Below are 27986 nucleotides of genomic sequence, written 5' to 3'. Positions count from 1 at the left end.
CCCCTCCCGGCCTCGAGCTTAGGGCCCGCGCGAGGCGGGGCTGCAGCGGCTGAGGCGGCTGAGGCAGTAGCGGCAGCAGCGGCGACGCGTCCGGGCAGGTGAGCGCGACCCAAGGAGTGCAGGCGCCAAGGGGCGACGCGGGGTGGCGGGGTTCTCGCGGCCCGGGCTGGGAGGAAGCGCGGCATGGGGCCGTTTCGTTGTGACAGCAGTGTCGCGAGCGTGGAGAGGTGACAGATCCCCTCACACACCCTGTGTTTCGCGCGTCCTCGGGGTCCCCACGGCCAGGCCGAACCCTAATTTCACACCGAGCTGCCCTGAGAGTGACAACCCCTGTGAGGCCAAGGTGGCCGCTTACGCACCCAACATGCGTGCCTCGCAGACCTGATCTTCCTCAGCCCGCTGCGTGTCCTTCCTTTGGAACCCGGGTGGACGCTTCGGGTGCAAGCTTCGGGTGCCACCCGGACGCGGCTGCTACACACGTGCACCTGCGTGCCTCTCCCCGTCCCTGTCGCGCAACCATCGCTTCACTCCCAAAGCAAAGTCCACCTAACTTGTGGTTTTAAATTTTTTATTTTCGTCCCCCGTGTAGTGCGAGTGGTGGCTTGGTTTTGGAAACCGTGTTTCACTGTGTAGAGCCAGCTGGTCTGGAACTCACAGAGATCTCCCTGCCCCTGCCTCCCAAGTGCCAGGATTAAAAGTGTGGGGTACCACCTGGTCTGTTATTGCTTTAACAGGGCTTTTAAATTTATTTCTAGCATTTCATTTTATTGTATTTATTTATTGATTAGTTTTGGAGTCAAAGTCTTGCACTGTAACCCAGGTTGTCCTTGAACTTTTATAAAGAGTGCTTGAGGTCAGGTGAGATGGCTCAGCAAACTGAGTTTTTGGGAACTGCCAAAAGTTGTCCTCTGATCTCTACATGGGCTCTGTGGCACACACGTAAATACACACACACACACACACACACACACACACACCACAATATGTATATGTATATGCATATAAAATCACTTCTTGACACAGCATGATGTTATGAGTCATCTGTGCACTGAACAGGTAGAGGTAGGATCAGAAGTTCAAGGTTACCTTGGCTACACACAGTGAATTTGAGTAGCCTGGTCTGTTTAAGACCTTGTTTCACAAAAAGAAAGGAAAGAAAACTAATGAGCAAACAGTGCATAGACGGGAGTGGAGTTGGTAGAGTGCTTGTTTGAAGTTGGGGGTTCCATTCCTAGCACCAGAGAAACCAGGTGTGGGGGTACACACTTATCATCTCAGCAGGGGGATCTGGAGTTCATGTCCAGCCTGGGCTACTCAGAGGCCCTGTCTCAAAGACCAATAACAAACAAAAATCTCAGGGCTGGACAGCTTTTGAGTCATTTCTGGACTTAGAATAATCTCCTCAGCCTGATGCTCAGAGCATCCCAGTTCACCAACCAGAAGTCTGAAGCCCTCAAACGCTGCAGCAGGCTCTGCCTGGCCCCCTTGAGCCTTGTCTGTGAGCCAGCTCCTGTCAAAGGCTGCTTACTGGTGTTTCTGTCTCTTGAGTTAGTGGAGGAAGGGAGCCCCCACCATACTCCACCCCATTCCCAGGCATTTCTCCCAAGTCGTGACTGATGAATCCGGAAATGCTTAGCTGGAAGGGACAGCCCCTAGGTGGCTGCCTGAGCTTGTGTCTCCAGGCTTTGGAGGGTGTGGAGGCAGGCTGGATTGGTGGGCTGCTAAACATCTGGGGCGCTGTTGGTTGCGGTCGGACCAGGCCTTCTCCGTGACCTGCCCGAGTTCCTTGCTGCTGTTCAACAGTAAGGAAATACTTCTCAGAGTTGGGAGAGCTAATGTTTCAACTGCTTAAAGCGTCAGTGCAAAAAGGTGGGGGCCTGAACTGGGGAGGAAGGTTTTTCTGGCAGTTTTTTAGTTCTAAGTCTAATTTCCATGTGTGTAGGAGGACAGTGGCTTTGTTATGAAAAATCAATAAAGGTCTTATTTCCTGTAAGGCTGTCCCAGTGCTGTCACTCTCAGTGGTCTCTCCCTTCACTGAGGATAGTGCCAGAATGTTCCTCCTGCTCATGTCACCTTCAGCTTCTCCTGTGGAAACTGTAGCCTTTGGGACTTTCCATTTGATTTCAAGCAAGGTCATGGGGTACACTCAGTAGTAGAATACTTCCTTAGTATTTTCAAAGCCTTTGGTTTCACCCCAGCCTTGAAAAAGAAAATTATATGTGTATATAATATATGTGTACTTATATATATGGTTATGTGAGCTGTGTGCATGTATGTATGTCTATGAGTTTACTGTATGTGAATAAGGCACACAGACACACAGAGGCCAGGGAAGGATGTCTGGTGTTGCTTCAGCAACCATGCCTGGCTTTTTACGTGGGTGCTGGAGATTTGAACTTGGGTTTTCATGCTTGTCTGCAGCAAGAGCTCTTACCTCCTGAACCATCTGCTCAGCCTCTCTGTACACATTCTTTTACACACACATATATAACGTGTACATAAAATTAGATTTTGATGATATAAGTGATACAGGTAGTTTAAAAAAAATCATTATGTGCCAGCAATGGTGTATTTAATTCTAGCCCTTGAAAGATAGAGGCAGGAAGATCTTTGTGAGTTTTAGGCTAGCCTGGTCTATGCAGTGAGTTTTAGAAAAACCAAGGCTACATAGTAAGACTATTTCCAATAAATCAATATTTTCAGGCATGCTGTGCACTCCTTTGATCCTAGTACCAGAGAGACTGTTCAAGGCCAGCCTGCAATACATAGCAAGATCCTATTAGAACAGAACAATAAGAAAAATAGTTATAATCACATGAGTATAGTGGTAAGGCTTACAGTCCCAGATAAGGGAAGCTGAGACAATATTGAAGCCAGCTTGGACTCTACAGCAAGACCTTGTTTCAATAAAACAAAACAACCAAAACTCCCCAGAAGTGCCTGTTTTATGCCCACTACCATCTTAGCATTTAGAAGGAGGAGACAGGAGTATAAGAGTTCAAGGTCATTTTTAGCGACACAGAAAATTCAAGGTCTTTTCAGATTACTTGAGACCCTGTGTCAAGCAAAGTGAAAACAAAAAAAACCCCCAGATATTAAAAATAGCAAGATTGGGCTGGGTGTGGTGGCACATGCCTTTAATCCCAGCACTTGGGAGGCAGAGGCAGGTGGATTTCTAAGTTCATGGCCAGCTTGGTGTACAGAGTGAGTTCCAGGACAGCCAGGGCTACACAGAAACCCTGTCTCAAGACCCCTCTAACAACCCCCCCCCCAAAAAAAAATAGCAAGATTGGGCTGGAGAGATGGCTCAGCAGTTAAGAGCACTGACTGCTCTTCCAGAGGTCCTGAAATCAATTCCCAGCAGCAACATGGTAGCTGTGGTTGTTTAAATAGGCTTGGCTCAGTGAATGTACCATTTGGAGGTGTCATCTTGATGGAGGAAGTGTGTCACTGTGGACGTGGGCTTTAAGACCAGTGTCCTAGATGCCCAGAAGCCAGTTTTCTCCTGTCTGCCTTTGGATGAAGAGGTAGAACTCTCAGCTTCTTCAACCCCAAGTCTGCCTGGAGGCTGCCATGCCCCTGTCTTGATGATGATGGACTGAACCTCTGAACCTGTAACTCAGCCCCAATTAAATGTTGTTTATCATAAGTTGGCTGGTGTGTCTGAACAGTGTACTTAAATAAATAAATAAATAAATAAATAAATAGCAAGATGGTCATAGCTAACTATGGGATCTGCATAGGCTCTTGCTGTGGTGAGGCCAGATGAGTAGCAGATCCCTCACTGGTGACTCTTTAAGCTGTTGCCTCTAAAGTAGCCAGTGGGGATGTGCATGAGTGGGCCAGGGCAGCCCCTCAGCACCCCCTGTCTTTATGACTAGGTTCAGCTGCCAGGGCCAGGCCAAGGAGACTAACTGGCCATTGTTCTCTCAGGGAGAAGGTGGAAGGCCTGCTTCCTCCAGTAGCCAGTTCAGACAGGATTAAGGACTCAGGCTTGCCCCTGTGGCAGGTTAGCAGCAGTGCTGAAAGCCTTTGATCTGTCCCCGTCAATGTCCTGGCTCAGGAAGCAGGCCTCACAACAGACTTTGGATCCTTTTCCACAGTGAGGTAAAAGGTCAGGGCATCTCACAGTCCCTCTCTGAAAAATGCTAAGAAAAATCAGAGGAGTCAGGGTATGAGCTGTTGTCCTGGGGTGTGGGTGCTGGGATTGGTTTCTCTCTACACACAGAAGTTGAAAATCACCTATGTTTGCCAAGTGCTCTGACCCCGAACAGTACTCCAACTCGGGTCTTGATATTTTAGGGTAAGGCACCCCAAGAAAAACAACAGTGAGGCTGGGAAGATGGCTGACTACAATGCTTATTGTGCAAAGGTAGTTCAAGCCATAGAGCCTATTTAAGAGAAAAGTCTGGAACCCAGGGTGGGGAGGTGGAGACCAGTGAATCCCTGGGACTTGCTGGCCTCCCAGCCCAGCTTAACATGTCAGGCTCTTTGCCAATGGGAGAAGTGCAGTTCTCAACCTTCCCTTGCTGCGACCCTTTAATACAGTCCTCATGTTCTTGCAGCTTCCTAACTGTAACCTTGCTACCGTTATAGACTGTAATGTAAATATCTGCTATGCAGGGTATCTGATACGTAAACCCCAAGAATCATGAGCCACTAGTTCAGAACCACTGCACCCAAATGGTGCCTCACAACCATCTGTAACTCCAGTTCCTCGGGGATCTGATACTGTCTTCTCGCTTCCTCAGGTGCAAGTGGTACACAAACATGCTGGCCTGGAACTCTCTATAGACAAGGCTGGCCTCAAATGCATAGAGATCTGACTGCCTCTGCTTCCCGGGAGCTGGGAATAAAGTTTTGCTTAACCACACCCAGCCCTTACTGATTTATTTTTGAGACAGGGTCTCATGTAGCTCAGGCCAACCTTGAAGTACCTATGTAGTTGAAATTGGCCTTAATGTCTAATTTCTCTTGCCTCTTACCTGCAAAGTTCTGGGTGAAGAGTGACTGAGTGAGGCACCTAATAAAGACACACATGTGTAAATGAATGCATGAATGTACATAGACACACATGTACACACCCCACACAAGCATGCATGCATATGGTGCACATACCCATGCACACACACAAGAACTATTTGTCTGTTGTTTTGGTGCTGGAATGAAAGCCAGGGATTGGTGGCCAGTAGGCAAGCATTTTACCAGGGAGCTATGCTCCGGGCCCCACCATTTGTTATCTGTTTGTTTGTTGTTTGTGAGACAGGGTTTCTCTACATAGCCCTGGCTGCCTTGGAACTCATTCTGTAGACAAAACTGATCTAGAATTCACAGATATTCACTTGCCTGCCTCTACTTCCTGAGTGCTGGATTAAGGAGTGTGCCACCACCAACCAGCTACAAAATATCCATTTCTTTGAAAGTTGTTGAAATGACTTAGTGGGTAAAGGTGTCTTTAGCCAAACTTTATTCCCAGCTCCCAGGAATCCGAGGCAGTCAGATCTTTATGCATCTGAGGCCAGCCTTGCCTATATGGAGAGTTCCAGGCCAGCTGTGGCAAAGTAGTAAAATCTGTCTAAAGGACAAGTCCATACAGGCTAGAGCTACATTTTCAGAAGACTGGGGCTAGACCGCCAGCACTCATTGGTGGCTGACTCCAGCTCTAGCTGAATCCATGCCTTCTTCTGCTGCCGGGTGGCCAGCAAGCTCCTGGGATTTTCCTGGTTTTGCAATCCAATATTGGAGTTACAGGCATACAGGGCCATGCCTGGGTTTTCCTGTAGGTGCTTGGGATTTGAACTCAGGTCCTCTTTGAAAAAATTTTAAAATATTTATTATTTATTTTATATGTAAGTACACTGTAGCTGTCTTCAGACACACCAGGAGAGGGCATCAGAAGTCTTTGTTGTTTGTTTTTTGTTTTGTTTTTGAGACAGGGTTTCTCTGTATAGCCCTGGCTGTCCTGGAACTCACTTTGTAGACCAGGGTGGCCTTGAACTCAGAAATCCGCCTGCCTCTGCCTCCCGAGTGCTGGGATTAAAGGCGTGTGCCACCACACCCGGCCTCAGAAGTCTTTTAGGATGGTTGTAAACCACCATGTGGTTGCTGGGATTTGAACTCAGGACCTTTGGAAGAGCAGTCTGTGCTTTTAACCGCTGAGCCATCTCTCCAGCCCCTGAAATTTTTAAAATTACATTCATGTATTTATTTGTGGGAGGATGGGGTGGATGTGTGCATGTGACAGGGAGCAGGTGTGATGGAGAGCAGAGGACTTGTCGGAGTTGGTTCTTTCTTCTACTGTGTGGGCTCTGGAAGTGGAACTCAGGGGATCACAATTGGCAGCACCACCCTCTGCCCAGGTGCGCTGAGCCCTCTCATATACCACCAAGCCATCTTCCTGGACTCAGAAATGCAGTCAAAAGTTTTTTGTGTTTTTTCTTTTAAGATATTTTATTTTTGGTTTATGTCTATGAAGTTTTTGCCTGCATGTGTCTATGTATCTGGAGTGCCCAGTACCAGGAGAGGCCAGAAGAAGGTGTCAAGATTCCCTGGAAGTGGAGTTACAGATGGTTGTGAGCTGCCATGTGGGTGCTTGGAATGGAAACTGTATCCTCTAAAAGAGAAGTCAGTGCTCTTAACCACTGAACCAGTTCTTCAGCTCTAGAAATGCATTTTTAGTTTTAACTATTAAATGCCTAAGAAGTAAAAGTCTCTGATGGTGTGCCATATGTCTGTAATTCTGAAATGCTGTGGCAGGAGAATAGAACATTCCAGACTAGCCTGGGCTACATTGTAAGATTCTATCTCAATAACAAACACAAAATAAAAGAAAGAAAGAAAGAAAGAAAGAAAGAAAGAAAGAAAGAAAGAAAGAAAGAAAGAAAGAAAGAAAAGGAAAGAAAAGGAAAGAAAAGGAAAGAAAAGGAAAGAAAAGAAAAGAAAAGAAAAGAAAAGAAAAGAAAAGAAAAGAAAAGAAAAAAGAGAAAAGAAAAGAAAGGAAAGAAAAAAAGAAAAATAAAAACCAGGCATGATGGTACACACTTTTAATCTTAGCATTGGGGAGGCAGAGACTGGAGGATGTCTATGAGTTTAAGGCCAGCCTGGTCTATTGAGGACCAGGTTTCAGGACAACCAGGGCTACACAGCTTTTGTCTCAAAAAAGAAAAAAAAAAAAAGATCCAGTCTGAAAGATAGATAGATGAATAGATAGAGGAAATAAAAAGGAAAGAAAAGTATCACGTGGTGTGAGAAGAAAGAAAGTATATTTTTAAAAGTAACAAGTAGTAGAGAAGCAGACTGTTGTCCCTCCATTCTCCCTGTCACTGTGCTATTTTTAAATGTGCCTGTTGGACATCTGTTTTCTTACAGAGGCACCTTTTGCTGTTACTGTCTGCAGCCCCACTCACATCCCAGAGGCTTTTGTTTTGTGGAGGGAGCAGAGAAAGACACAACTTTACTATAGTCCATTGTTCTGTTGTTTCATTGCTGGCCATTAAGCTTGCTCTGTGTTGCCAGCCAGCACTTGGGAGGTGGAGGCTAGTGCATCCCTGAGATGAAGTCTAACCTGGGCTATATAGCAAACCTTGTCTCAAAAGGCACAAAAGAAAATTTTACTGTTCTGACGTGCCACCCGAGGTGTGGTAGTTCATGGTGGCTCCTACAGGAAGCAAATGCAGGAGTGTGGACAAGGCCTCCTAGAGCTGCCCACAGTGGAGGTGTGATGACTGCTCCTCTCACAAGCCATCCTGCTGACAGAAACACTGGGTTCAGCCAGACAAGGGAAAACAATTGTATGATTCTGAGGAGGGGTAGGCAGGAGGAGCCCAGAGATTCAAGGTCATCTTGGCCCACATGGGGAGACCTTGTTTTTAAAAAGCTATCAAAAACATCTGGGCGTGAGATTCTAGCACTCAGCATCTCAGCATTGGGAGGCAAAGACAGGAGGATCAGGAGTTTAATGTCATCCTCTACTCGATACCTACATGGAGGCCAGCCTGGGCTACTTGAGATCCTGTCTCAAAGCATCTCAAAGCAGACAAACACACCTCCAGTCAGAGAATGAGCCAGTTGCACCATGCCAAGGACTTCCAGGATCCCATGCTGCTCCCTAAGTCTTGGTATATCTGTCTCTCTTTTTCCTTCCCTTCTTTTCTCACGGTCCTTCTTCCTCCCCCATTCCTTCTTTCTTTCCTTTCTGACAAGGTTTCTACTATGTAGACCAGGCTACCATTGAATTTGTTATCCTCCTGCCTCAACCTTCCCAAAGCTGGGATCCCAGGTGTGTGCTGCCATGCCTGGCTCCCCCCATAGACCTCTTGCCTTTGTTTCTATTGTTCTGGGGGTGGAGCCCAGGGTACTGTATGTGTTAGGCAAGTGCTCTCCCATTGAGCTATGTATGAGTCATGAGTCTCACACTATAGCTCAGGCTGGCCTTGAATTTTGTGTATGGATGTTTTGCTTACATGTATGTTTATGCACCTCCCACAATGCAGCAGAGGTCAGAACCTGGTATCAGATATCCTGGAACTGCAGATGGTTGTGAGGTGCCATGTGGGTGTTAGGAGTCAAACCCCAGATGTCAAGGACAACTAGTGCTCTTAACCTCAGAGCTGTCTGTCCAGCCCCTGGCATTATACTTGATCCTTCTGCTATAGCCCTCTGTGGTATCAGGCCTGAACTCACTAGGTCCGGAGACTATAGGTCCTCTTAGGTCATTTACAAGCTGAAACAGTGTAAGTGCTGTGCACAGTGGTAATACAGTATTGTTTTGGGACCTAGGACAAAAAAACAGCACAGATGACTGCTCACAGTTTGTTCAGGTATAGCTTTCTTTTCTGCAGAGTTGGTGGGTGTAGCAAACTTGCAGCCCTCAGCAGCAAGTCTAGGCTGGTGTTAGGAATCCTGCTCAGAGCTTTCCTGGATCCTGTGACCACTGGCCTTGGAAATGCCCAGCGGTTCAGCGCAGGGGTGGACCATAAAGGCCCTGCCTCCCAGCCACTGCATCCTCCTCTGCAAATCCTGGTCCCCTCATCTCACCCTGGGGAAAACTGTCCCAGTTCCCAGCTCCCAGCATGGTGGGAGGACAATCTGCTGCCTCCCAGGCCTTTCTCCAGAGCAGACATCACTTAAAAACAGCAGGGAACAGCTGAAAGTGTCCTCCCAGCACTCAGGACGTGAAGCAGGACAATCAGGAGTTCACAGCCATCCCCGATTCTATAGCCACATTGAAGGCCATACATAAGACCCCCTTCTCAAAAGCTTGGCCATGGAGGCACATTCCCTCAGGCCCAATGCTGGGGAGGCAGAGGCAGGAGGATCTCTGAGTTCAAGGCCAGTCAGGGCTACACAGTATGACCCATCTTATAAATAAGCAGGAAGATGGTAGAGGAGCACTGGGCTGGGGAGGTGCATAGCATATTTGGTCCATTGGTTGTGAAAGGGTCTGAGCCCTGCCTGCCTCCTTGTTAGGGAGCATACTTGCAGCACACATCACTTGCCCAGGAATATAGTGATGGATGAGAAAACAAGTATGGAGAGGTCACATGTGGCCTCTGTCTTTTCACAGCAACAGTATGATCTACCCCCATTTGGTGAAGGGTTAGCATGGTGAAGAGCTGCATTGGGTAGCAATGGAGACATGCACAAAGGCAGGAGCAGGACTGGGAAGCTAAAGTACCATGCAGGTGTTACAGTCTAGGCCCTTACTAGCCTTCCTGGACCCCCAGCCTAAGTGGGAATCAAACAGAAAAGAGTAGGGGAGTCACCTGAATACTCAGGGCATAGGGAATGCTGGGAACAGTGAGGATGGGAGTTTTCAGGATGCGCTTCAGAGGATGTAGAAAAATTTCTTAGCAGAACAGAGCATGAAGATGTGGAGTTGAATATGTCCAGGTAATAAATTAACTACCTGAGCATGGAGTAACTGTTGCTCAGGGTGGCCAGGCGTCACTGTTCTACACCCCATGGGGTGAGAACCTGGGCTTTTGACTGTTGCTCAGGGTGGCCAGGCGCATCACTGTTCTGCACCCCGTGGGGTGAGAACCTGGGCTTTTGGAGATGAGGAGCAATAACTGAAGGGGACCCAGCACAGGGGTTTGGGTGCCTTGGCTTATATAATAGCATATCCAAGGGTCACTGGTGACTGTGGGTGGGCAAGAGCAGAAGACAGTGACTCTTCGTACAATTATTTATTTGTTGTGGTAGGGAGGGTGTGTGCCTGCTGCAGCATGTGGTGGAGGTTGGAGGCCAACTGGCAGGAGTTAGTTCTCAGTTCTCCAGGTGGGCTCCGGAGACGGAACTGATCATCAGGCTTGGCAGCAAGCCTCACTGGCCTTTCTTTCCCTTTTTCCTCTGCTTTGTCTTTTCTTTTCAGTAGTGGAAGCGGAACCCAGAGACAAGAGATCTCTGAGCTCTATGTCTCCCCACTCCTCTCTGTGCTTTTCAACTTTGAGACAGAGTCTCACTATGTTGTTCAAGTTGGCTTGGAACTTGACATGTATCCCACCCAGGCTGTCCTTGAACTTGCACCTTAGATTGCAGGTGCTGGTTGGCAGGTGTGCTATGGCCAGAGTTGTCTTGGTCTTTTGAAATCTGCATGACTGTGAGGCATGCTTAGAGTTCCTAGCCAGGGTGATAGTCACAGTCCCCAGAGCATGGAGTGAGGAGCTCCTGTCTATCTTTGAGGCTGGCAGCAGTCAGGGTTAGCAGGCAACGGCCACCATGCCAGGCACACCAAACTCTGATCTAGAAAAGAAAACAGCCCTTATCATTGGCAGACAGATGGTAATTGGCTTCTGATGACTTTGGCTGTAGGACCCACGGTAGGCTTAGAAGCCGTCACTAAGAAGGTGCCTCTTCACATACAGGTTGGGGCTGTCTGCAGCCCTCAGGCAGTGGCACAGGTGACAGGATGCCCTCCCACTACCCTGGCGGGTAGGTAGCTAGGGTCTGACAGTAAAGGGTGCTGAGGATGGAACCCATAGCAAGTGTGTGCTCCTCACCTGACCCCTTGACATTGTTGTCCTGTGAGCTGTTGCCCCCTCAGCCCTCACCCACCAGAGTGGAGCAGTGCGCGAGAATGCAGTTGGACTGTTTTCAGACACCCATGAGGCAGGAGGGTTTCTGAGTTCGAGGCCAGCCTGGTCTACAGAGTGAGTTCCAGGCCAGTCAGGGCTACACAGAGAATCCTGTCTCATGGGAGTTGGGGGTGGGGGGGAACTAACCAACCAACAAACAAAAACAGGATAGAAGATATATCTATTCCTATACAATGTGGGTCATATAGGTCCATGTGTTTTCTGTTCCATAGTCATTTGGCCTCCCCTATCCCAGAGCAAAGTGATCCCAGAGAGCAGAGCACAGAGGCGGCAGAGTGGCCGCTTGATAGGAGATGCTTAGCTGACCTGACCTTAAGCAGGAAGGAGGTCAAGGCCCAAGCACTGACAGAAACCCTGTGCTGTGTTCTCCGGGGCTCACCGTGAGAGTACAGTTGACCTGTCCAGCACTGGGAGAAGGATAATACACAACCAGGGTTCCCATGGCCATCAGGTCTTGAGCAACAGAGACTGAGGAGAGGAGACAGGAGGCAACATAGATCCAGGAAGACAGGATGGGGATGGTTTGGGGTAGTGTGTAACTGCTAAATGCTTACCAAGGGGGGAGGATACAAGGAGTGACTAGTAGATCCCCAACAAAGCCCATCAGCTGCAACTACAGTGACAGCCTAACAACACTGCCATCTGCTGTTATGTGTGAGCCTCTAGTACTGTCATCTGCCCCTCTTCCCTCCCCCAGTCACCAAACCTTCAGCTCAGGCCCCTTCTGTACAGTGGAGCGTTGTTTGCCTACAACCTGAGTGTGTCCTCCCTAAGTGACAGTATACAGGACAGTGTAGAAATAAGCACTGTGTTGTTTAGGAGACAGTGAGCATGCTCAGTGCCAATGCTCTTTTTATTTGGCCTGGTGCCTGCTCAGCAAGCTGCCTACACCCTCAGCTCTTGTAGACATTTCCGTGTTTGCTTTTCAAGTCACCATGGGTCACTGTCTACTTGACCTAACTGGCTGGTGCTGGGAATCAGAGCCTCGCAGATGGTGAGGCTCAGTCTACAGAATCCTCACATCCCAGTGTGGGTGCAGGAATCACATCATGTCCTGACGTGGCATGTCTAGCTAAACCCCACACAGCTTTGTCTGGGGACCGGAGCTCCAAAACACCAGCTGGCTCATCTATTTCTCTTCATTGCCTGCAAGGTCTGGTCTTGTGCCTCACTGGGGCAGAGTGATTATTATTACTTGAGAAAAAGTCTTGCTATATAGAGCCCAAGCCTTGAACTTGACCCTCCTTCAACAGCCTCCCAGTACATGGTGACAGGCTGTTTATTTGGCAGCACAGGAGATGGGGGCCAGCACATTGCATGGGCTAGGAAGTTGGCTCCCCACTAAATACTATTGCCTGCCCCAAGATTTTAAAAATCATGCAAGCTTTGTCTTTCATCTTCTCTTAGGGGTGGTTTCCTCTGACTTTCTCCAGACTTGTGAAAGCCAACAGGCTTGGGTATCCTCATGCCAAGGATAGGAATCCTGGCTACAGTCCCTCAAGTGTGGTTTCCCCATCCTCTTTTCCTCTACCAGGCAGTCTGTGGCATGAGCCCACAGCAGGAGCAGGTTAACCAGTTGTCAGCCTGGTGGTCCAGACACTTAACTTGTGTCCTCATCCTGAGACATGAGCTGAGAGGGGCTCCTGGCATGCTGGAGGGCCTGTATCCAGGGTCCTGAACTGCTCAAGGCACTGCCTGTGACAGGGTTATATTCTGTCGAGCTGTTTGGGAATTGATGGTCATGTCTTCCACTCCCACCCTGTGGATGGTCCTCTGGGATAAGTGAAGGCTTAATTAAGGAACATGTGGTTTTCTAGGACAGGGCTGGACTCCCTAGGTAAGAGATCTTCTGCTGCTTTGGAGTCCAGTGCAAGGCTTGGCTGAGCTTCTCTGAAAAGAAAGGAAGATAGCTCAGTAGCGGACAAGTAAGCAACCATGTACCCCAGTAACCACCTGGAGTCTCCATCACTGTTGCCTTCCTCCCAACAGGCCAAAGCTTCCTCGTATACAGAAGGGTTGAATATTTTTGTTTTTTGGTTTTTGTTTGTAGGTTTTAGTGTACTGGGGAGGGGCAGCTATCCGTAGCCTAGGATTTTATCCCACCCCACACCCTAGTCCTTCACTGGAGAAGTCTAGGCAGATGCTCTACCCCTGAGCCATGTGCCCCCCTCAGCCCTCCACACTGAGAGATCTTATACAGGAACTCTACCCCTGAGCCATGCTTACAGCCCCACTGGAGGATTTTTAGGCAAATGCTTATCTGAGTTTTATTCCCAACTTTCCATCTGTAAAACAGACTTAGAAGTCTTTAGCTAAGGCAGTTGAGGTAAGGGTGGGTCTGGCATTCGGCAGACAGTAGCTGCTCTTTCACCCTATCCGTATATGAGTCTTGGCCCCATCCTTATCCTCAACATAGAAGCCCAGGACACCCTTTCACCAAAGGCCTCAGAGACCTGGTTAGAGGAGAGAGGTTGATGAGGGTTAAGTACATACCTTGCCTAGATGGTCTCCTAGGAAACCAGCTAGCACAAAGCCCTATAGAAGGGGGTACCTCCTTCAGCCTTCTGTATGTGCCCTGATGTGATCATACTGCCCCAAAGGCAGGGCTGGCAAGATGCTACAAGTGGAGCTGGGTCACCAGGCCAGTCACTCAACAGCCACAGACATCTGAAACTCAGCCCCAGAGTTTCTCTTGGCGTGGCTCAGGGGCTGCGGGCTTCACATAGTTTTTTAGCCTCTACTTCATCCACTTATTCATTTTACTTATTTATTCATTTGAGGAAGTTCCCACTCTGCTGCCCAGGCTGCCCTTGAACCTGTGGTAAACACATGTCTGAGCCTCTTTAGTGTTGGGGTGACAGGTGCCCCGCTGCACCTGTCTTTATGTAGTGCTGACATCAGAGCCCGCAGCTTCCCTGCCGCCAGCCCAGCATGTTACCAGTGAAGCTGCAGCCTGAGCCTCGGTTTAGTTTCTTTACAGCACTGCATGCTGTATAAGTAAGCATTACAGCCTGTGGGTGTTTTGTCTTCATGGATGTCTGTGCATCACATGTGTACAGTGTCTGCTGAGGCCAGAAACAGGTATCCAGTCCCCTAGAACTGGAGTTAGAGATGTTTTTGAGCCAACATGTGGCTGCTTGGAAATCAAACTAGCAAGGGCAGCCAGCAGTCTTAACCACTGAGCATCTCTCCAGCCCCTTGGTAGCCTGGCAGCAGCCCCCTCCCCCAACCCCTGTCCTCATGGAATGCCATTGCATCCTTGGCGCCCATTCTGGCTCCTCCCATAGCCCAGCTTGCACAGTGGTCGGTGGTTCACGAGCACTGCTTTCTGTACAAAGCGAGCCTCCTTGGGAGGTAGCTTAGTTCCATACTGAGTCCGAGAAATACACAATTGAGCTTGGAAGTCAGCTGTCTGGAATGAGCCCCACATCGCTGGGTTGTGCTGAGCTTTGGCCTAGGTAGGCATCCTTGGGTAAATATTGACAGAAATAGCCTTTCACCTGTTTGGTTGTTCTGTGTGTGAGACAAGGTGTCACTATGGCACAGGCTTGTCTAGAGCTTGTAGTCCTTCTGCCTCGCCCTCTGGAGTGCATCACAAGTAACTCAGGCTGTTGTCACTCCTCCTGGGAGACACAGGAGCTGAGGAAAGGGCTGGACCCTGAGAGGGCGCTGTGTCCTGTGGGGCTGGGCCCTCAGGATGTGCAGACGGTGCAGGTGCCCAGGCTGCAGAGTGGGTGATGTCACCACTGCATAGGGCTGGTAGTGTCATTGGTGAGACCTGGATGGTTTTTCAGGACACTCTGGCTTTCTAAGCAGCATCACTTTCTAACAGACTCATCAACTGTGCCAAGTAAAGCCCTGAATTGGGCTGGCCTGGACTCAGAAGCTAGACACAGAGTGCAGAGTTCTCATTGGGGTTTCAGAGACAGTGTCTGATCTATTTCATGATTCCTGTCCCTATTTCCTGTCCAATCACCCATCTACCTACCTATCTATCATATCTCTATCATCCATCTATCTATCCATCACCTATCATCTATCTATATATTGTCTGTCCATCTATCATTCCTCTATGAGAAGCTCTGCCACAAAGGTGTACCCCTAAACTCCCTCCTTCCTTTTTTTTTTTTTTTTTTTTTTTTGGTTTTTCAAGACAGGGTTTCTCTGTGTAGCCCTGACTGTCCTGGAACTCACTCTGTAGACCAGGCTGGCCTCGAACTCAGAAATCCACCTGCTTCTGCTTCCCAAGTGCTGGGATTAAAGGCGTGCGCCACCACTGCCTGGCTCCTCCTTCCCTTTTTTAAGGAAACATGGTCTCATGTTAAGGCTGGCCTTGAACCCCTCTTTAGGTGAGAAGTGTGCACAGTCATGCCTGGCTCCAGACACTAGGCAAGGATACATGTTTGTGCCACAGTCCCTCCATTATGTGTGTCCTGTTTCTCACAGGTCCATTGGGCGATAGGTTTTAGAGACAGAGCAGAAGGGGAAGACCCTCTGGTTACACCGCATTAGAGGAGCAAGCCATGCTCCAGGGCCCCCAAAATCCACATATGCATAAGCACCTTTGAGAAATATAGTATCTTCTCAGAGCCTGCACATCCTCCTGAGGACTTTTATTTATTTTGAGTTTTTAACTACATGTATTTGTATAGGGATTGTGTGTGTCACCATGCATGCATGGAGGTCAGGGAACAACTTGTAGAGGCTGTTCTTTCCTTCCACCATAGAAGATCCATGGAGTTGCATGTTTTTAGGGCTCCATGCCCAGGAGAGTTCTCTCTTCTCCCAGCATCTTCACTCAGCTGTTCAGATCAGAATGGGATCCTGGAGACACACTCTAGGTCACCACCCACGTGTCCTCATTCTACCTTCCAGCCATCATCCTGGAGCACCTCAGGGTGCCACCTGCAGACTCATATTTATGTTTCCTCACCCAGCCTCAGGCTGGCTTGTTGCTTCTCCCCTCCCCTCCCCTCCCCTCCCCTCCCCTCCCCTCCCCTCCCCTCCCCTCTCCTCCCCTTCCCTTCCTTCTCTTAAGTTACTAGGGTGGAACCCAGAGCATCCTACAGCCCACAAATAGCTGTGCTGCTGAGCCATGCCCCTCACTGTGAGATTCTAGGCAGAAGTTTCACTCCTCAGCCATGCCCCAGCCCTCCTGCCCATATTATTTATTTAAAAATTTATTTCATTTTTATTTGTGTCTACATATCTGTCTGTATGTGTGTATGCCACATTGTGCGTAAGTGCTTGCAGAGGCCAGTAGAGGGTGTTGGTGTACTGAATTGGTGTATCTGGAGTTACAAGTGGTTGTGAGCAAGCTGCCTGACGTGACATGATTATACTTGTTAGGGTTTCTATTGCTGTGATAAACAACATGACCAAGAGCAGCTTAGAGCTCAGGTCCCAGGCTATCACAAAAGGAAGTCAAGGTAGGAACTTGAAGGCAGGAGCTGATGCAGAGGCTGTGGAGGAATTCTGCTTACTGGCTTGTTCCACATTGCCTGCTCAGCCTGCTCCTTCCTTCCTTCCTTCCTTCCTTCCTTCCTTCCTTCCTTCCTTCCTTCCTTCCTTCCTTCCTTCCTTCCTTCCTTTTTTCTCAAAACAGAGTGATACTATGTAGCTCTGGCTATCCTAGAATTCATTATGTAGACCAGACTGACCTCAAATTCACAGAGATCTACCTTTCTCTACCTCCTAAGGGCTAGGATTCAGGGTGTGTGCCACTATGCTCGGCTCAACCTGCTTTCTTGTAACACCCAGGGATAGCTACCCACAGTGGGCTGGGCCCTCTGTTTCTCCTGGGCTCAGGCTAAGGCCCATATTGAGGGCAGAGTCAGGAACGTGCTGCTTCACAGCCAGTGCTATCGCTGCCCTTACTGCTGTAGATCTGTCCTGCACCTGCTCATCATCACATTGTACCGTGTATTGGTTTGTCACATTATCTCATGTATTTGTACCTTTCTTTGTTGGTTCTAAGATAGCGCCCCAGACCTCCCATGTACCAGGCACACACAAGCTCTGCCACTGAACCACACTCCTGTCCTGTTTGATTCCATGTTTTTTCCATAGTGGGGATTAAGCTTTGAGCTTCAAGTATGTTAGGCCAGTGATGGCCCACTGAGTGATCTAGGCAGAGGCTTTCCTCCCTGAGCGGCAGCAGCCCTCACTGATGGGTTCTGGGCCAGTGCTCTCCCCTGAGCTGCAGCAGCCCCTCCTTTACATTTTCACTGTTGCCCAAGTTGACCTTAACCTTGGACTCAGGTCCTCCCGTCTTAACCTCACAAATTGGTAGAGTGATAGGCCTGGACCACCAAGCCTGGTGATTGGATGGTACAAAACTGAGACCTCAGAGAACAATGGTGCATAATAGTATCTCTATTGTTCCTTCATCCCTGCTTCCCTGAGGGCCAATGGCCTGAGCTGGTGGGGCCTGAGCACAGCTGGCTGCGCTGGGCTCAATCTTCAGGAAGCGTACAGGGAACAAGGCTTCACACGACTTCTTTTCAGAAACAGGCGGCTGGTGTAGGAGAAAATAATACTTTTCTCAGTATCTCTATGGATGGAGCTCTTGGGTCTAGACCATCTTGGCCTGGTGGGGGTGCTGGCGGTCGGTAGTTCTGGGCATATAGGTCCCCTGACCTCCATTCCATGCCATGGTGATAGTCAGAGGGTGTCCTGCATTTTTCCTGTCTCCCATGTGGCCTCAGCCAGCCTCGTGTCCTCTCTGATCTGCTAGCACTAGTTTAGAAAAACAGACTGTGATGGTCATGAACAAGTGACAGAAAAGAAAGATGTTTGTTATGATGAAACTGTCAGCCCAGGGCACAGTGGCCTCAGACTCACCCTTGTGAGGATGGGGAGCCAAGAGTCACATGAGGTAAAGGCCACTGGAGCTGGCCTAGATGGACCTCAGAAGTCAACAGCTACCCTTGGCTGGATAGTCACCATTTTGCTGAATCTAGCTCATCTCACCTAGCCCTTCTTGTTCCTCAGGACTGAGCCTCCCGCTGTCCAGCACGCCTGGGATGGGTAATGGTGTGCAGGAAGGCTCGGTGCGCCTGCGAGAGGATGCTGAAGCCGTCCTGGCTGGGGCCGTCTCCTCGAAGGCAAGTAGTGATATCTCCCTGGGAGACAGTGCTTCTCACCCTTCCTAATGCTGTGGCCCTTTAGTACAGTTTCTCATGTTGTGGTGACCCCCAACCATAATATTATTTTGTTGGTATTTGCTGCTATTATGGATCATAATATATCTGATATGTAGGATACCTGATATGGAACCCCTGTAAAAGGGTCGTTCAACCCCCCAGGTTGAGAACCACTGCTGTAGGATGATCTCTGGGGTTCCCTATTGGATCAGCAGAACATAGTACAGTCCCTGCCGTCCTCACTCCATGATGCATAGCAGGTACCCATTTCTGTCTGAGCTCACTCTGAGCAAGAGTCCCAAGAAGGTGCCTGCTGCATGAGGTGTCACCCAAATCCAGCCAGGCCCAGCATCTGGCAGCAGGCTAAGACCTTACCCATAGCTGCGGGTGGCACTGGAAAGCTGATGATGTAGAGCAGGGGTGCCAGGTTCATCCCCGAGGCCCTTGGAAATGGAGAGTGGGGCTGGGCACCCTAGACTGTCGCCCTAGCACTCAGGAGTCCAAGGCTGGAGGATCACGAGTTCCAAGTCAGCCTGCACTGTAAGCAAAACTCATCTCAAAAACCTCAACAACAGCACAGCAGTCAGCTCAGTCCACGCTGTGGACCCAAACAGGCATAGCCCGTGGGCCTCCCTAGGTCCTGGCAGGTGCTGCACCAACAGTCTCAAAGTCCATTCTGTCAGTGGCTGAGCTGGCAGCACCCTATCTATTATCATCCTGACCTTTCCCTGAGTTACAGGAGGCACCAGGGACTGCTGGCAGGGGGGTGGGGGTGGTGTCCGGACACAATAGGATGCACTCAACAGGGCCAGCTTGGAGGTCACTAATGGGGTAATTAGGCATAGTCCTTCAGAGGCTAGCTGACTGCCTGACAAAATTCAAAGGATTTGTATGCAACCTATCTGCATTCCAGAGTCTTCCAGGACAGATGCTACTCCAGGAACCCACAGAAGGGCACCACTACCGTGAACACCCTCTATCACCTCCCACCACTCCCTAACATTACACCCTGCTGACCACTGCTGTGTTCTGCTCTGCTCCGCCCTTATGACTGCCCCATGCAGGGGTAACTACCAGCTGGGCACAGTGCACACACCTGAAACTCAGTGCAAAAATCTCAGCTGGTCAGTGGTGACACACACCTTTAAACCCAACACTCTGGAGGCAGAGGTGCAAGGCCAGCCTGTTCTACAGAGTGAGTTCCAGGATAGCCAGAGCTACACAGAGGAACCCCTGCCCCAAGATGGCTCCAAAATTCGACACTACAATTATACAAACAAGGGTAGGGATGGGGACCAGGGATTGCACACAGGAGTCATGAAAACTGGGAAGTTGGAAGGATGGTCTGGGACATCGTGTGGGGTAACTGTCCCCTCACCCCAGAGCTGACTGCACATGGCTAAGCAGTGTTTCAGACAGCGCTGAGGGTGAGGACTGTGAAGAGGTGGGCTGGGAGAGCAGTGCTCACTAGCTGTCTCGGCACTTGGGTGGCTGAGGCAGGAGGATTGCAAGATTAAAGAAAGACTGTCTCAAATCAGGGGAAATGATGGTTACATGCCTGGCATGGCACATGTGACAGTTACATGGCACATGCCCTAGTGCTCAGGAGGCAGGAGCAGAAGAGTCTTGAGATGAAGCCAGCCTGCTCTGCATTAACAAATTCCAGGCCAGCCATGATTGCATAGAGGGACCCCATCCCAAAACAAACAAACAAACAAACAAACAAAGTCAAGAGAAAAGGGACGGGAGATGGTTCAGTCAGTAAAAAAGTGTTTGTCAGGCATGAAGACCTGAATTCAGACCCCCAGGACCCACATGGAACCGTGACAGCCTGTGTCTGTGAACCACACTAGGGCAGGAAGGCACAGAGAAGGGAGGATCTTGGAGCTTGTTTACTGTTCATTCTAGCTGAATCAGTGAGCCCACTGAGAGACAAAAAATGATGAGGAACACTTGATGCTGACCTCTGACCACCACACACATGGGCACAGGAGGACACAAACATTAAAGGCACTTGATGCATCTCTGGGTCTTGGTCCCCTGATGAGCAGCTCCTCCAGCCTCTATGAGGCCTTGACCACTTTGTTTTTGAGACATTAACCTGGAGTTCTGTTGCAGAGAGACCACAGGCAAGTGCTCAGCTCCCTGCTGTCTGGAGCCCTGGCTGGTGCACTTGCCAAGACAGCAGTAGCCCCCCTGGACCGGACCAAGATCATCTTCCAAGGTAACAGCTGTGTGACTGATCTTCCTCCCACTTCTCCGCCAACCCCAAATACAGAGTCCCAGATTGTAGCCCAGACAGGCCTCACATTTCACTTTATAGTCTCGGTCAGCCTTGAATCTACAGCAGTCTTCCTGCCTCAGCCTAGTAAGTACTGGGTGCTATGCCACAGGAGACTGCCAGGAATTGCCAGTCTGATACAAGAACAAAGAGAATCTTTATTATACCAATCTGACTCGGATCACAAGCCTTCTCTGTCCCGCAGGTTAGGGATGCGATGCTCTCACCCAGGGCCTGAGATATCTATAGGAGTGTGCACAGCTGGGATTCTTGAGCTTTGTACCGAGGTACATGGCTGGGAGGGGGAAGGAGTGCCGTCCTTCATCCTGGTAACAAGTGTTCAGACAGAGAGGTGGGGACAGAACTGCAGCTGGAAAGGGACCTTCCTGACCTGGGAAGAAGGAACTCCTTTTTGTTCGCAGTTTACAAACTGGTCTCAGCTGTCTGGAAACACTTAATTGCCTTTCCCATAGCCCAAGAGTGGGCTTTTGTTACTTCAAGAATATTGGCTCCTGCTTCCTTCAAGGGCAGGAGCCATCTGCACTGGAGAAATGCTGGTTGTTAATCAGGGGAGGGAGGGCAAGTTATGGCCACGGGGAGGCTAGGGTAGAATGCCTTTCATCTGCTCCCAAGGCCAGCATCTGTGGGGGCAGAGGGGGGCCTGGGGGGAATGAAGGGAGAGATGGTTGCTTTGGCTGACACAGGGACAAGGGAGTTTGGGCCAAGGATTACTGCAGAGACGGGCATGATACCTCATGTCTCTTCATGGGGTCACTTGTGTTTGCTACCACACCCTGTGTCCTTCAGAGACACTTGTCACTGCTGTAGAGCACCTTCTAGCACCTTGAATCTGCCACACACCACAAAGCCTTTGTTCCCAAACCTAGTCACCTTCCCAGAGAACCCCTGGGGATGTGGATATAATTTGGGGGACATAGCCTAGAGCCCATGTCCCTCCCTGGGTACTAAACTGTGTCCAGCCTGGTAAGCCTGAGCAAGGCTGGGCTTCCTATTGATGGTCAAATGGTGGCAGCCTCCTTCAGTTGTTGGGAGAGGGGCTAACCACAGCTACTGCACCTCAATCACAGTTCGTGTCACCTGCTGACTGAGCACAGCTGTGGCACCAGGCCCTGGGTAGCCATTTCCTGCTGAGGGCTAGAGAAGTACTGAGACTTCACACTGGGGTTGGGGTTTTTGGTGCTGTCCACTGACCACACCAGACACTCCTCACCATCAAATCCTTCTGACCTACATAGCTCAGCCCCCTGCCTCATATAGGATTGAAGACATCATGTTGTGTGGAGCGAGGCAAACCTTGGTACCACTAAGTGCTAGCGCACCTGTGCTGGGATCGGGCCTGGAGAACAGAGGGCAGACCCAGACAGCCTTGGGACTTGTTCTGATGAGGCCTAGGTTTGCTGGCAACAGGGTCAGTGAACTGGAGTCCCTCCCCAGTGCCCACAATACTCAGCCCCTCAGCCCCACAGCCTGAGCCTCTGCCTGTCCTAAGCTGCCAGGTGCTGGCCCCACTGCCCTTCCTGGGGAAGAAAGGATGAGGGCAGGCCTAGGCACGATCCTCCACCCAGTGCATTCCTGTCCACTGCTCACATTCAGCCCCAAGCGCAGGTCAGGCCCCAGAGCCCTGGGTATTGGGGTTGCAGACCCAGGAGCTTGACAGTCACATCTTATGGTCTGTTTGCTTTTGTTTGTTCCAGTGTCTTCAAAAAGATTTTCTGCCAAGGTGAGCTGCTAGAGGGACCAGTGGACCAGGCAGTCTGGGGGAGCAGGCTTCCAAGGAGACCTTTATGCACAGGTTTCTTTTGGTCTTGGGGAACAGGCTTCCAAGGAGACTTTGGGCACAGGTTTCCTGGGACAGTTGTGACTACTGTCCTGCCACCCTAACACACCTGTTGGGTGGGACTTCACAGTCTATCTTTCTGTGTGCTTTACCTTTAAACTAGAATGCTTAGACCAAGCACCATGGGGTGTATACCAGCCTTATAGCCCCCGCCCCTGTTTCTGTCAATCACTAGCATCCAGCATTTGAGGGGGACTGAGAACAGGGTGCAGGAAGTGTGGCTGATCACAGCTTAGGCTGCTACTAGCTGGGCAGGCCTGGTGCAGGGGCGCTCCACTACCCACCCTCTCTGCAGTTGAGGGCACTGCCTGCATGGTGTGCTCAGGGCCGGTGGTGGCAAAGAGGTGCTAACTCCCTGTTTTCCCCAGGAGGCCTTCCGGCTCCTCTACTTCACCTACCTCAATGAGGGCTTCCTCAGCCTTTGGCGTGGGAACTCAGCCACCATGGTGCGAGTGATTCCTTATGCAGCCATCCAGTTCAGCGCACACGAAGAATACAAGCGCATCCTGGGCCACTACTATGGCTTTCGTGGAGAGTGAGGCCTGCTAGTTCCCTGCCCTCCTGGTCCTGCCTCTCCCCACAGGGCCCCATCCATCCCACACACCTGCTTTGGGTTCCTGATACAGTGCCCTCTTCACCCAGGCTCTGGCCCTCACTCACCGTGCCTCCAGGAGGGACCACTCCCTACCCCTTCACCCCACCCTCTGTTCCTTCCCTCAGTCACTGTGCTGCCTCCTCAACTCTCATTCACTTACTTTTCTGCTGAGATCTGATTCCCCAGAGTGTAGGGCACCATGTAGCCCCAGCCTCAAGGAAGATATCTCACTATTGCAGACGGGGAGGGAGACGAGGTTACATTTGTTATTGTCTTAAGAGACCCCATAAGTTCAGCCACTTGGAACCCTCTTGGGTCTTGTGTTGCTCCATGTACCCCAGGCTGAGGTGTAGGCATCCTCTGCACCTACCTAAGTCTCAACTTATTCTGCCTGTCCACAGAGCCCTGCCCCCATGGCCACGCCTCCTGGCTGGCGCCTTGGCAGGAACCACTGCGGCTTCCCTCACGTACCCTTTGGACCTGGTTAGAGCAAGGATGGCTGTGACGCCTAAGGAAATGTGAGTCTACCACAGGGTCCATGCTGGTGCTGCTGTATCTAGGGTGCTTGCTGGGGGTTCGTCCTGGGTGTGAGATTCTGCAGGGTTCCAGAAAGACAAGATACTTAAGGGTAGCCAGGCCATAGTGGTGTACGAATTTAATTCCAGCATTCAGGATGCAGAGGCAGTTGGATCTCTAAGAGTCTGAGGCCAGCCTGGGATACTTAACGATTCAGGGGTAGGGCACCTGCTTGGCACCTGCACAAGGCACTGGGGCCAGCCAAGTGACTGCAGTGTGGGAGGCCAGGCAGGTGGTGCTATCTCCATGGAGTCCCTCACTTTGTCCTGGACAGGAGGAGTGATGGGGTGCAGGCACCAAGCCCTATCACATGGTCTTCGTAGGTACAGCAACATCTTTCATGTCTTCATCCGAATCTCGAGAGAGGAAGGACTGAAGACCCTCTATTTCGGGTTCACCCCCACTGTGCTGGGTGTCATTCCCTATGCGGGACTCAGCTTCTTCACGTACGAGTCACTGAAGAGCCTGCACCGAGGTAAGGGGAGATGGAGAGAAGAGATGGGGCCTCGGGGAGCTGTCCCTGTGAACCCTATCATCCAGAGCCACACAGGAGGTCAGGCAGGGATCCAGAGCCCAATTCAAAAGACACCCTCTGTCCAGTGGGACCCAGGAGCTTGGGCTGCAACCTTTCATGTGTCCATTTTCATTCAGTTACTTAGCGGGGGTCGCACTGTGGAACACAAACTGACCTCAAGTTTGCCTTGTAGCTGAGCAAGACCTTAAACTGTGCCTCACTCTCCTCCCCACAGCATTGGGGTCACAAGCCTGCTTCTCACACGCATGAGGTGCTAGGGATGAAACCCAGGGCCTCTTGTATTTGAGGGAAGCACCCTGCAGACAGGCAGCAGCCCCAGCCCCCCAGTGTTTCATTAAACATTAACGATCTAGAACAGTTGAAGCCTCTCACTGGGACTGTGGGTAGCACTCTGGAGATGGCTTCAGAATCCAGGAGTGGTGGGTGCACCTGTGATCTGAGCGTTCAGGGAGAATGAGGCAGGAGGATTGCTATAGGCTCAAGGCCAGTCTGTGCTACCTAACAAGACCGTGTATCAAACCTTCAATGTGTGTGGACAGTGTCTTGGACCCTCAAGGCCCCCTAGTCCACAGCGCCTGCATCCCCTCTGTGCAGTGGCACAGTGATGTCTCAAGTCAGGTGTAGAGTCGCTCTTCCTGCAGCTCACCCTCGGCAGTAAGGCAGGCCGCCTGGATGCGGAGATGCTGTCCACAGTAGTCACTGAGTTCAGCTGGCAACAGTGACAAGAAGAAAGTCTGCACACAGCACAAGTGCAGGATGTTGAGACCCTTTCAGTCTATGGGTGTGCTGGCTCATGCCTGCTGTCCCACTCAGGAGGCCAGGGCAGGAGGTGGAGGCCAGCCTGGGCTAGCCAGTGACACTCCTGTCACAGAACACCAACTGACAGTAGAACCTGTCATCAGAGGTTCCTTGAGCCTGTGCTGCACCTGCACCAGGTGGTTGTTGATCCCTGGCCGCCATGATCTGAGAATCCACAGCAGCATGCTTGGCTGTTCTTCTCCTGTGGTATGGGCTGTGCTAGGGCTCTAGATGGAGCAGTAGATGCCCCGACGTCCCTAGCAGGACACTAAGATGGAGACTACACTCACACAGCTGTCCCTGCACATCGCTACAGTCCTCATTAGCTTACGAAAGTCAGGCAGAGGCACGTCCTCCATGTAGGAGGAAACTGTCTGTGTAGCCCTGTACTCTAAGGGTCCAGGCATCCATGGAGAATCTTGGGATTCATCCCCACAGATGATGGGGCACTGAAAACTGCAGAATGGGGACCTGTACCCAATAGGTGAGGGGAAACTACTACATAGATAGCCTGGGCCACCGTGTAAGTCTCACTGCTGCAAAGTGTGTGTTGTGTTAGGCTAGGATGTGGGTCCCATTCCCAGCATCAAAACTAAGAAAGGGTGGCCAGGAAGCGGGGCCTTAGTTTCTTCAAGTGTGGCACTCATGTGCCCTCTGCCCTGCAGAGTACAGTGGCCGCCCGCAGCCCTACCCCTTTGAGCGCATGGTCTTCGGGGCCTGTGCTGGCCTTATCGGGCAATCGGCCTCCTACCCTCTGGACGTGGTGCGGCGGCGCATGCAGACAGCAGGTGTCACGGGCCACCAGCACGGCTCCATCCTGAGCACACTACGCTCCATTGTACGTGAGGAGGGCGCGGTGCGGGGCCTCTACAAGGGCCTGAGCATGAACTGGCTGAAGGGCCCAATTGCCGTGGGGATCAGCTTCACCACTTTCGACCTCATGCAGATCCTGCTGCGCCGGCTGCAGAGCTAGGCTAACACAACAGTGGATGGTGAGCTGTTCGAGCAGGGGCATGCAGCTGTGTGCTCGCAGCCCTGTGGTACCTTGAGGGTGGGCAGGAGGACGGGACCTGACTTGGGGCTGTAGGGCCCATAGCGAAGTGCTGGTCCTCAGGGTGTGACATTGTGATGATGGATCTTGGCTGTCCCCTCCCTTCAGTTCCTTGCTATTGGCTGGTGAGTCTCCTGAGGTGTTACCCAAAGGCCCCTAATGGGTCAATTGCACTTCCTGGCCCTGTGTCCTCTGACCTGCTGCTGATCTAGTGCCCATTGGCACCCGGGGCTCAGAGCCCATCCCTTCTTGCTATGACCGTGCCTGGCCTGCAGATGTGATAGCAATTCCTTTTAAGCCACACACTGGAGGGTCACAGTTTGCTCAGTGGTGGCTATACCTGTGTTCCTCAATCCTCCACCATGCCTGCCTATCCTCTCCCAGGTGACAAATGGCTGCTCTTGCCCACATAGCTTTCTCCCCAGAGCACTGTGCCCATCCTATTTCCGAGGGCTGCACCTGACCATTGCCAACTACCTGGCTTGTACCTTTCCAGGAGGCCCTATGGCCACCAGACAGGGGTGTCAAGTTCAGACCCCACTGGAAATGCCCATGTGGGTATCACTGATCTGGGGTGTCTTCCAAAGTACACCAATCAGGCCGAATGCAGGCCCAAAGCTTCTTATATGCACAGCATCCATGGAGGTAGGGCTCAAGCTCTTGAAACTGCCTTCTGTGGCTGTCATCTAGCCAGGCCACATGAAGCCCAAAGATGGGTGGGTGGCTTTTCCTGTGTGAATGAGTACAGATGTATCCATGACCTGGGGAGCAGGGAAAGGCTGGGGTATCCAGGGACCACCAGCCAGCTGACACAAGGAGAACCCCCCCACACACTGGGTTCCCTAGGTGTCACAGGAAACTCTTGCCTTTCCTGGTGTCTGGGGTTCTTGATTTAGGGTCTTTGAGACAGTCCTAGCCAGAAGCCCTGGCTGTCCTGCTTCTGAGTGTTATCTGGGCTAGCCTTCAACTTAGAGCAGCCCTCCTGCCTTTACTCTCTTTTCTTTTCTTTTTTTTTCTTTCTCTCCCTTCCTTCCTCTCTCTCTCTCTCTCTCTCTCTCTCTCTCTCTCTCTCTCTCTCTCTCTCTCTCTCTCTCTCTCTGTCTCTCTCTCTCTCTCTGTCTCTGTCTCTCTCTCTGTCTCTGTCTCTCTCTCTCTGTCTCTCTCTCTCTCTCTCATTTTATTTTCCCGAGACAGGGTTTCTGTATAGCCCTGGCTGTCCTGGAACTCACTCTGTAGACCAGGCTGGCCTCAAACTCAGAAATCTACCTGCCTCTGCCTCCCAAGTGCTGGGATTAAAGGCGTGCGCCACCACTGCCCCACCTACCTTTAGTTTCTAGTTTTCAACTTATCCTGCCCCAGGTCTGCACATAAAACCCCTACCCTTCCTATGCAATGTGGCTCTGGCTCAGAGGTGATCTGGGTGTTGATTCCCACAGCTGGATGGCAGCCATCTCACATGCAGGACCTGAGCAGGGTGGCTCGAGCCCTGGGCATTTGCAATTCTTGCTGCAGTCTTTGTTCATTCTATATTTCTTACCTTGTGCCTGTGACGCTTGGCCATCTCTCAGCCTCCGCGGATAGTGATGGGCCATCCCCACCATGTCCCCAGACACCCCCCCCCCCCGGCAGCCTCTGGTGGCTGAGAGGGACTGTCCTCTCGTGAGTGTACTGCCACTCCCTTCCCCACCTGGGATGGAGAGTCTAGGCATCCCTTACCAGGAGGCCGGAGGTGACTGAGGCTCCTGGGTCACCTCAGCAGGTTGCACCATGTAGATGGTTGGCTTGAGCCCTGCATCAGGCAACCAGCAGGGCAGGAGAAGTGAGGGTGTCCTGGGTCCCTGATCTTCTTGCTTCCCCATATCCCCCCAGTAGCTCTGTGGCTGCCCTCCCCCATGGTCACTGTCCAGTAGCTCTGTGGCTGCCCTCCTCCGTGGTCACTGTCCAGTCTGGAGTTCTATTTTGATGCCATAAAGACACTTTGTTTATATATAATGTTTATATATTTTGAAGATTTGTGCCAACAGAGTATATTTAATAAAATTTTAAATATC

At 50.8% G+C, this 27986-nt stretch overlaps 1 protein-coding gene across 1 annotated transcript; it reads left to right on the top strand.

Moving 5' to 3' along the window:
• The first annotated feature begins 44 nt into the window (after positions 1–44).
• On the top strand, positions 45–27986 carry Slc25a42 (solute carrier family 25, member 42). The gene is made up of 8 exons (NM_001007570.2): positions 45–98; positions 18090–18202; positions 20360–20465; positions 22238–22263; positions 22749–22915; positions 23377–23493; positions 23875–24026; positions 25550–27986. The coding sequence occupies exons 2-8, from the start codon at positions 18122–18124 to the stop codon at positions 25855–25857; spliced, it is 957 nt and encodes a 318-aa protein (NP_001007571.1). The 5' UTR covers positions 45–98; positions 18090–18121; the 3' UTR covers positions 25858–27986.

Source organism: Mus musculus, chromosome 8 (assembly GCF_000001635.26).
Source record: "Mus musculus strain C57BL/6J chromosome 8, GRCm38.p6 C57BL/6J".
NCBI lineage: Eukaryota > Metazoa > Chordata > Mammalia > Rodentia > Muridae > Mus > Mus musculus.
Note: the sequence above shows the minus strand (reverse complement) of the source record. Positions and strands in the feature narration are given on the sequence as shown.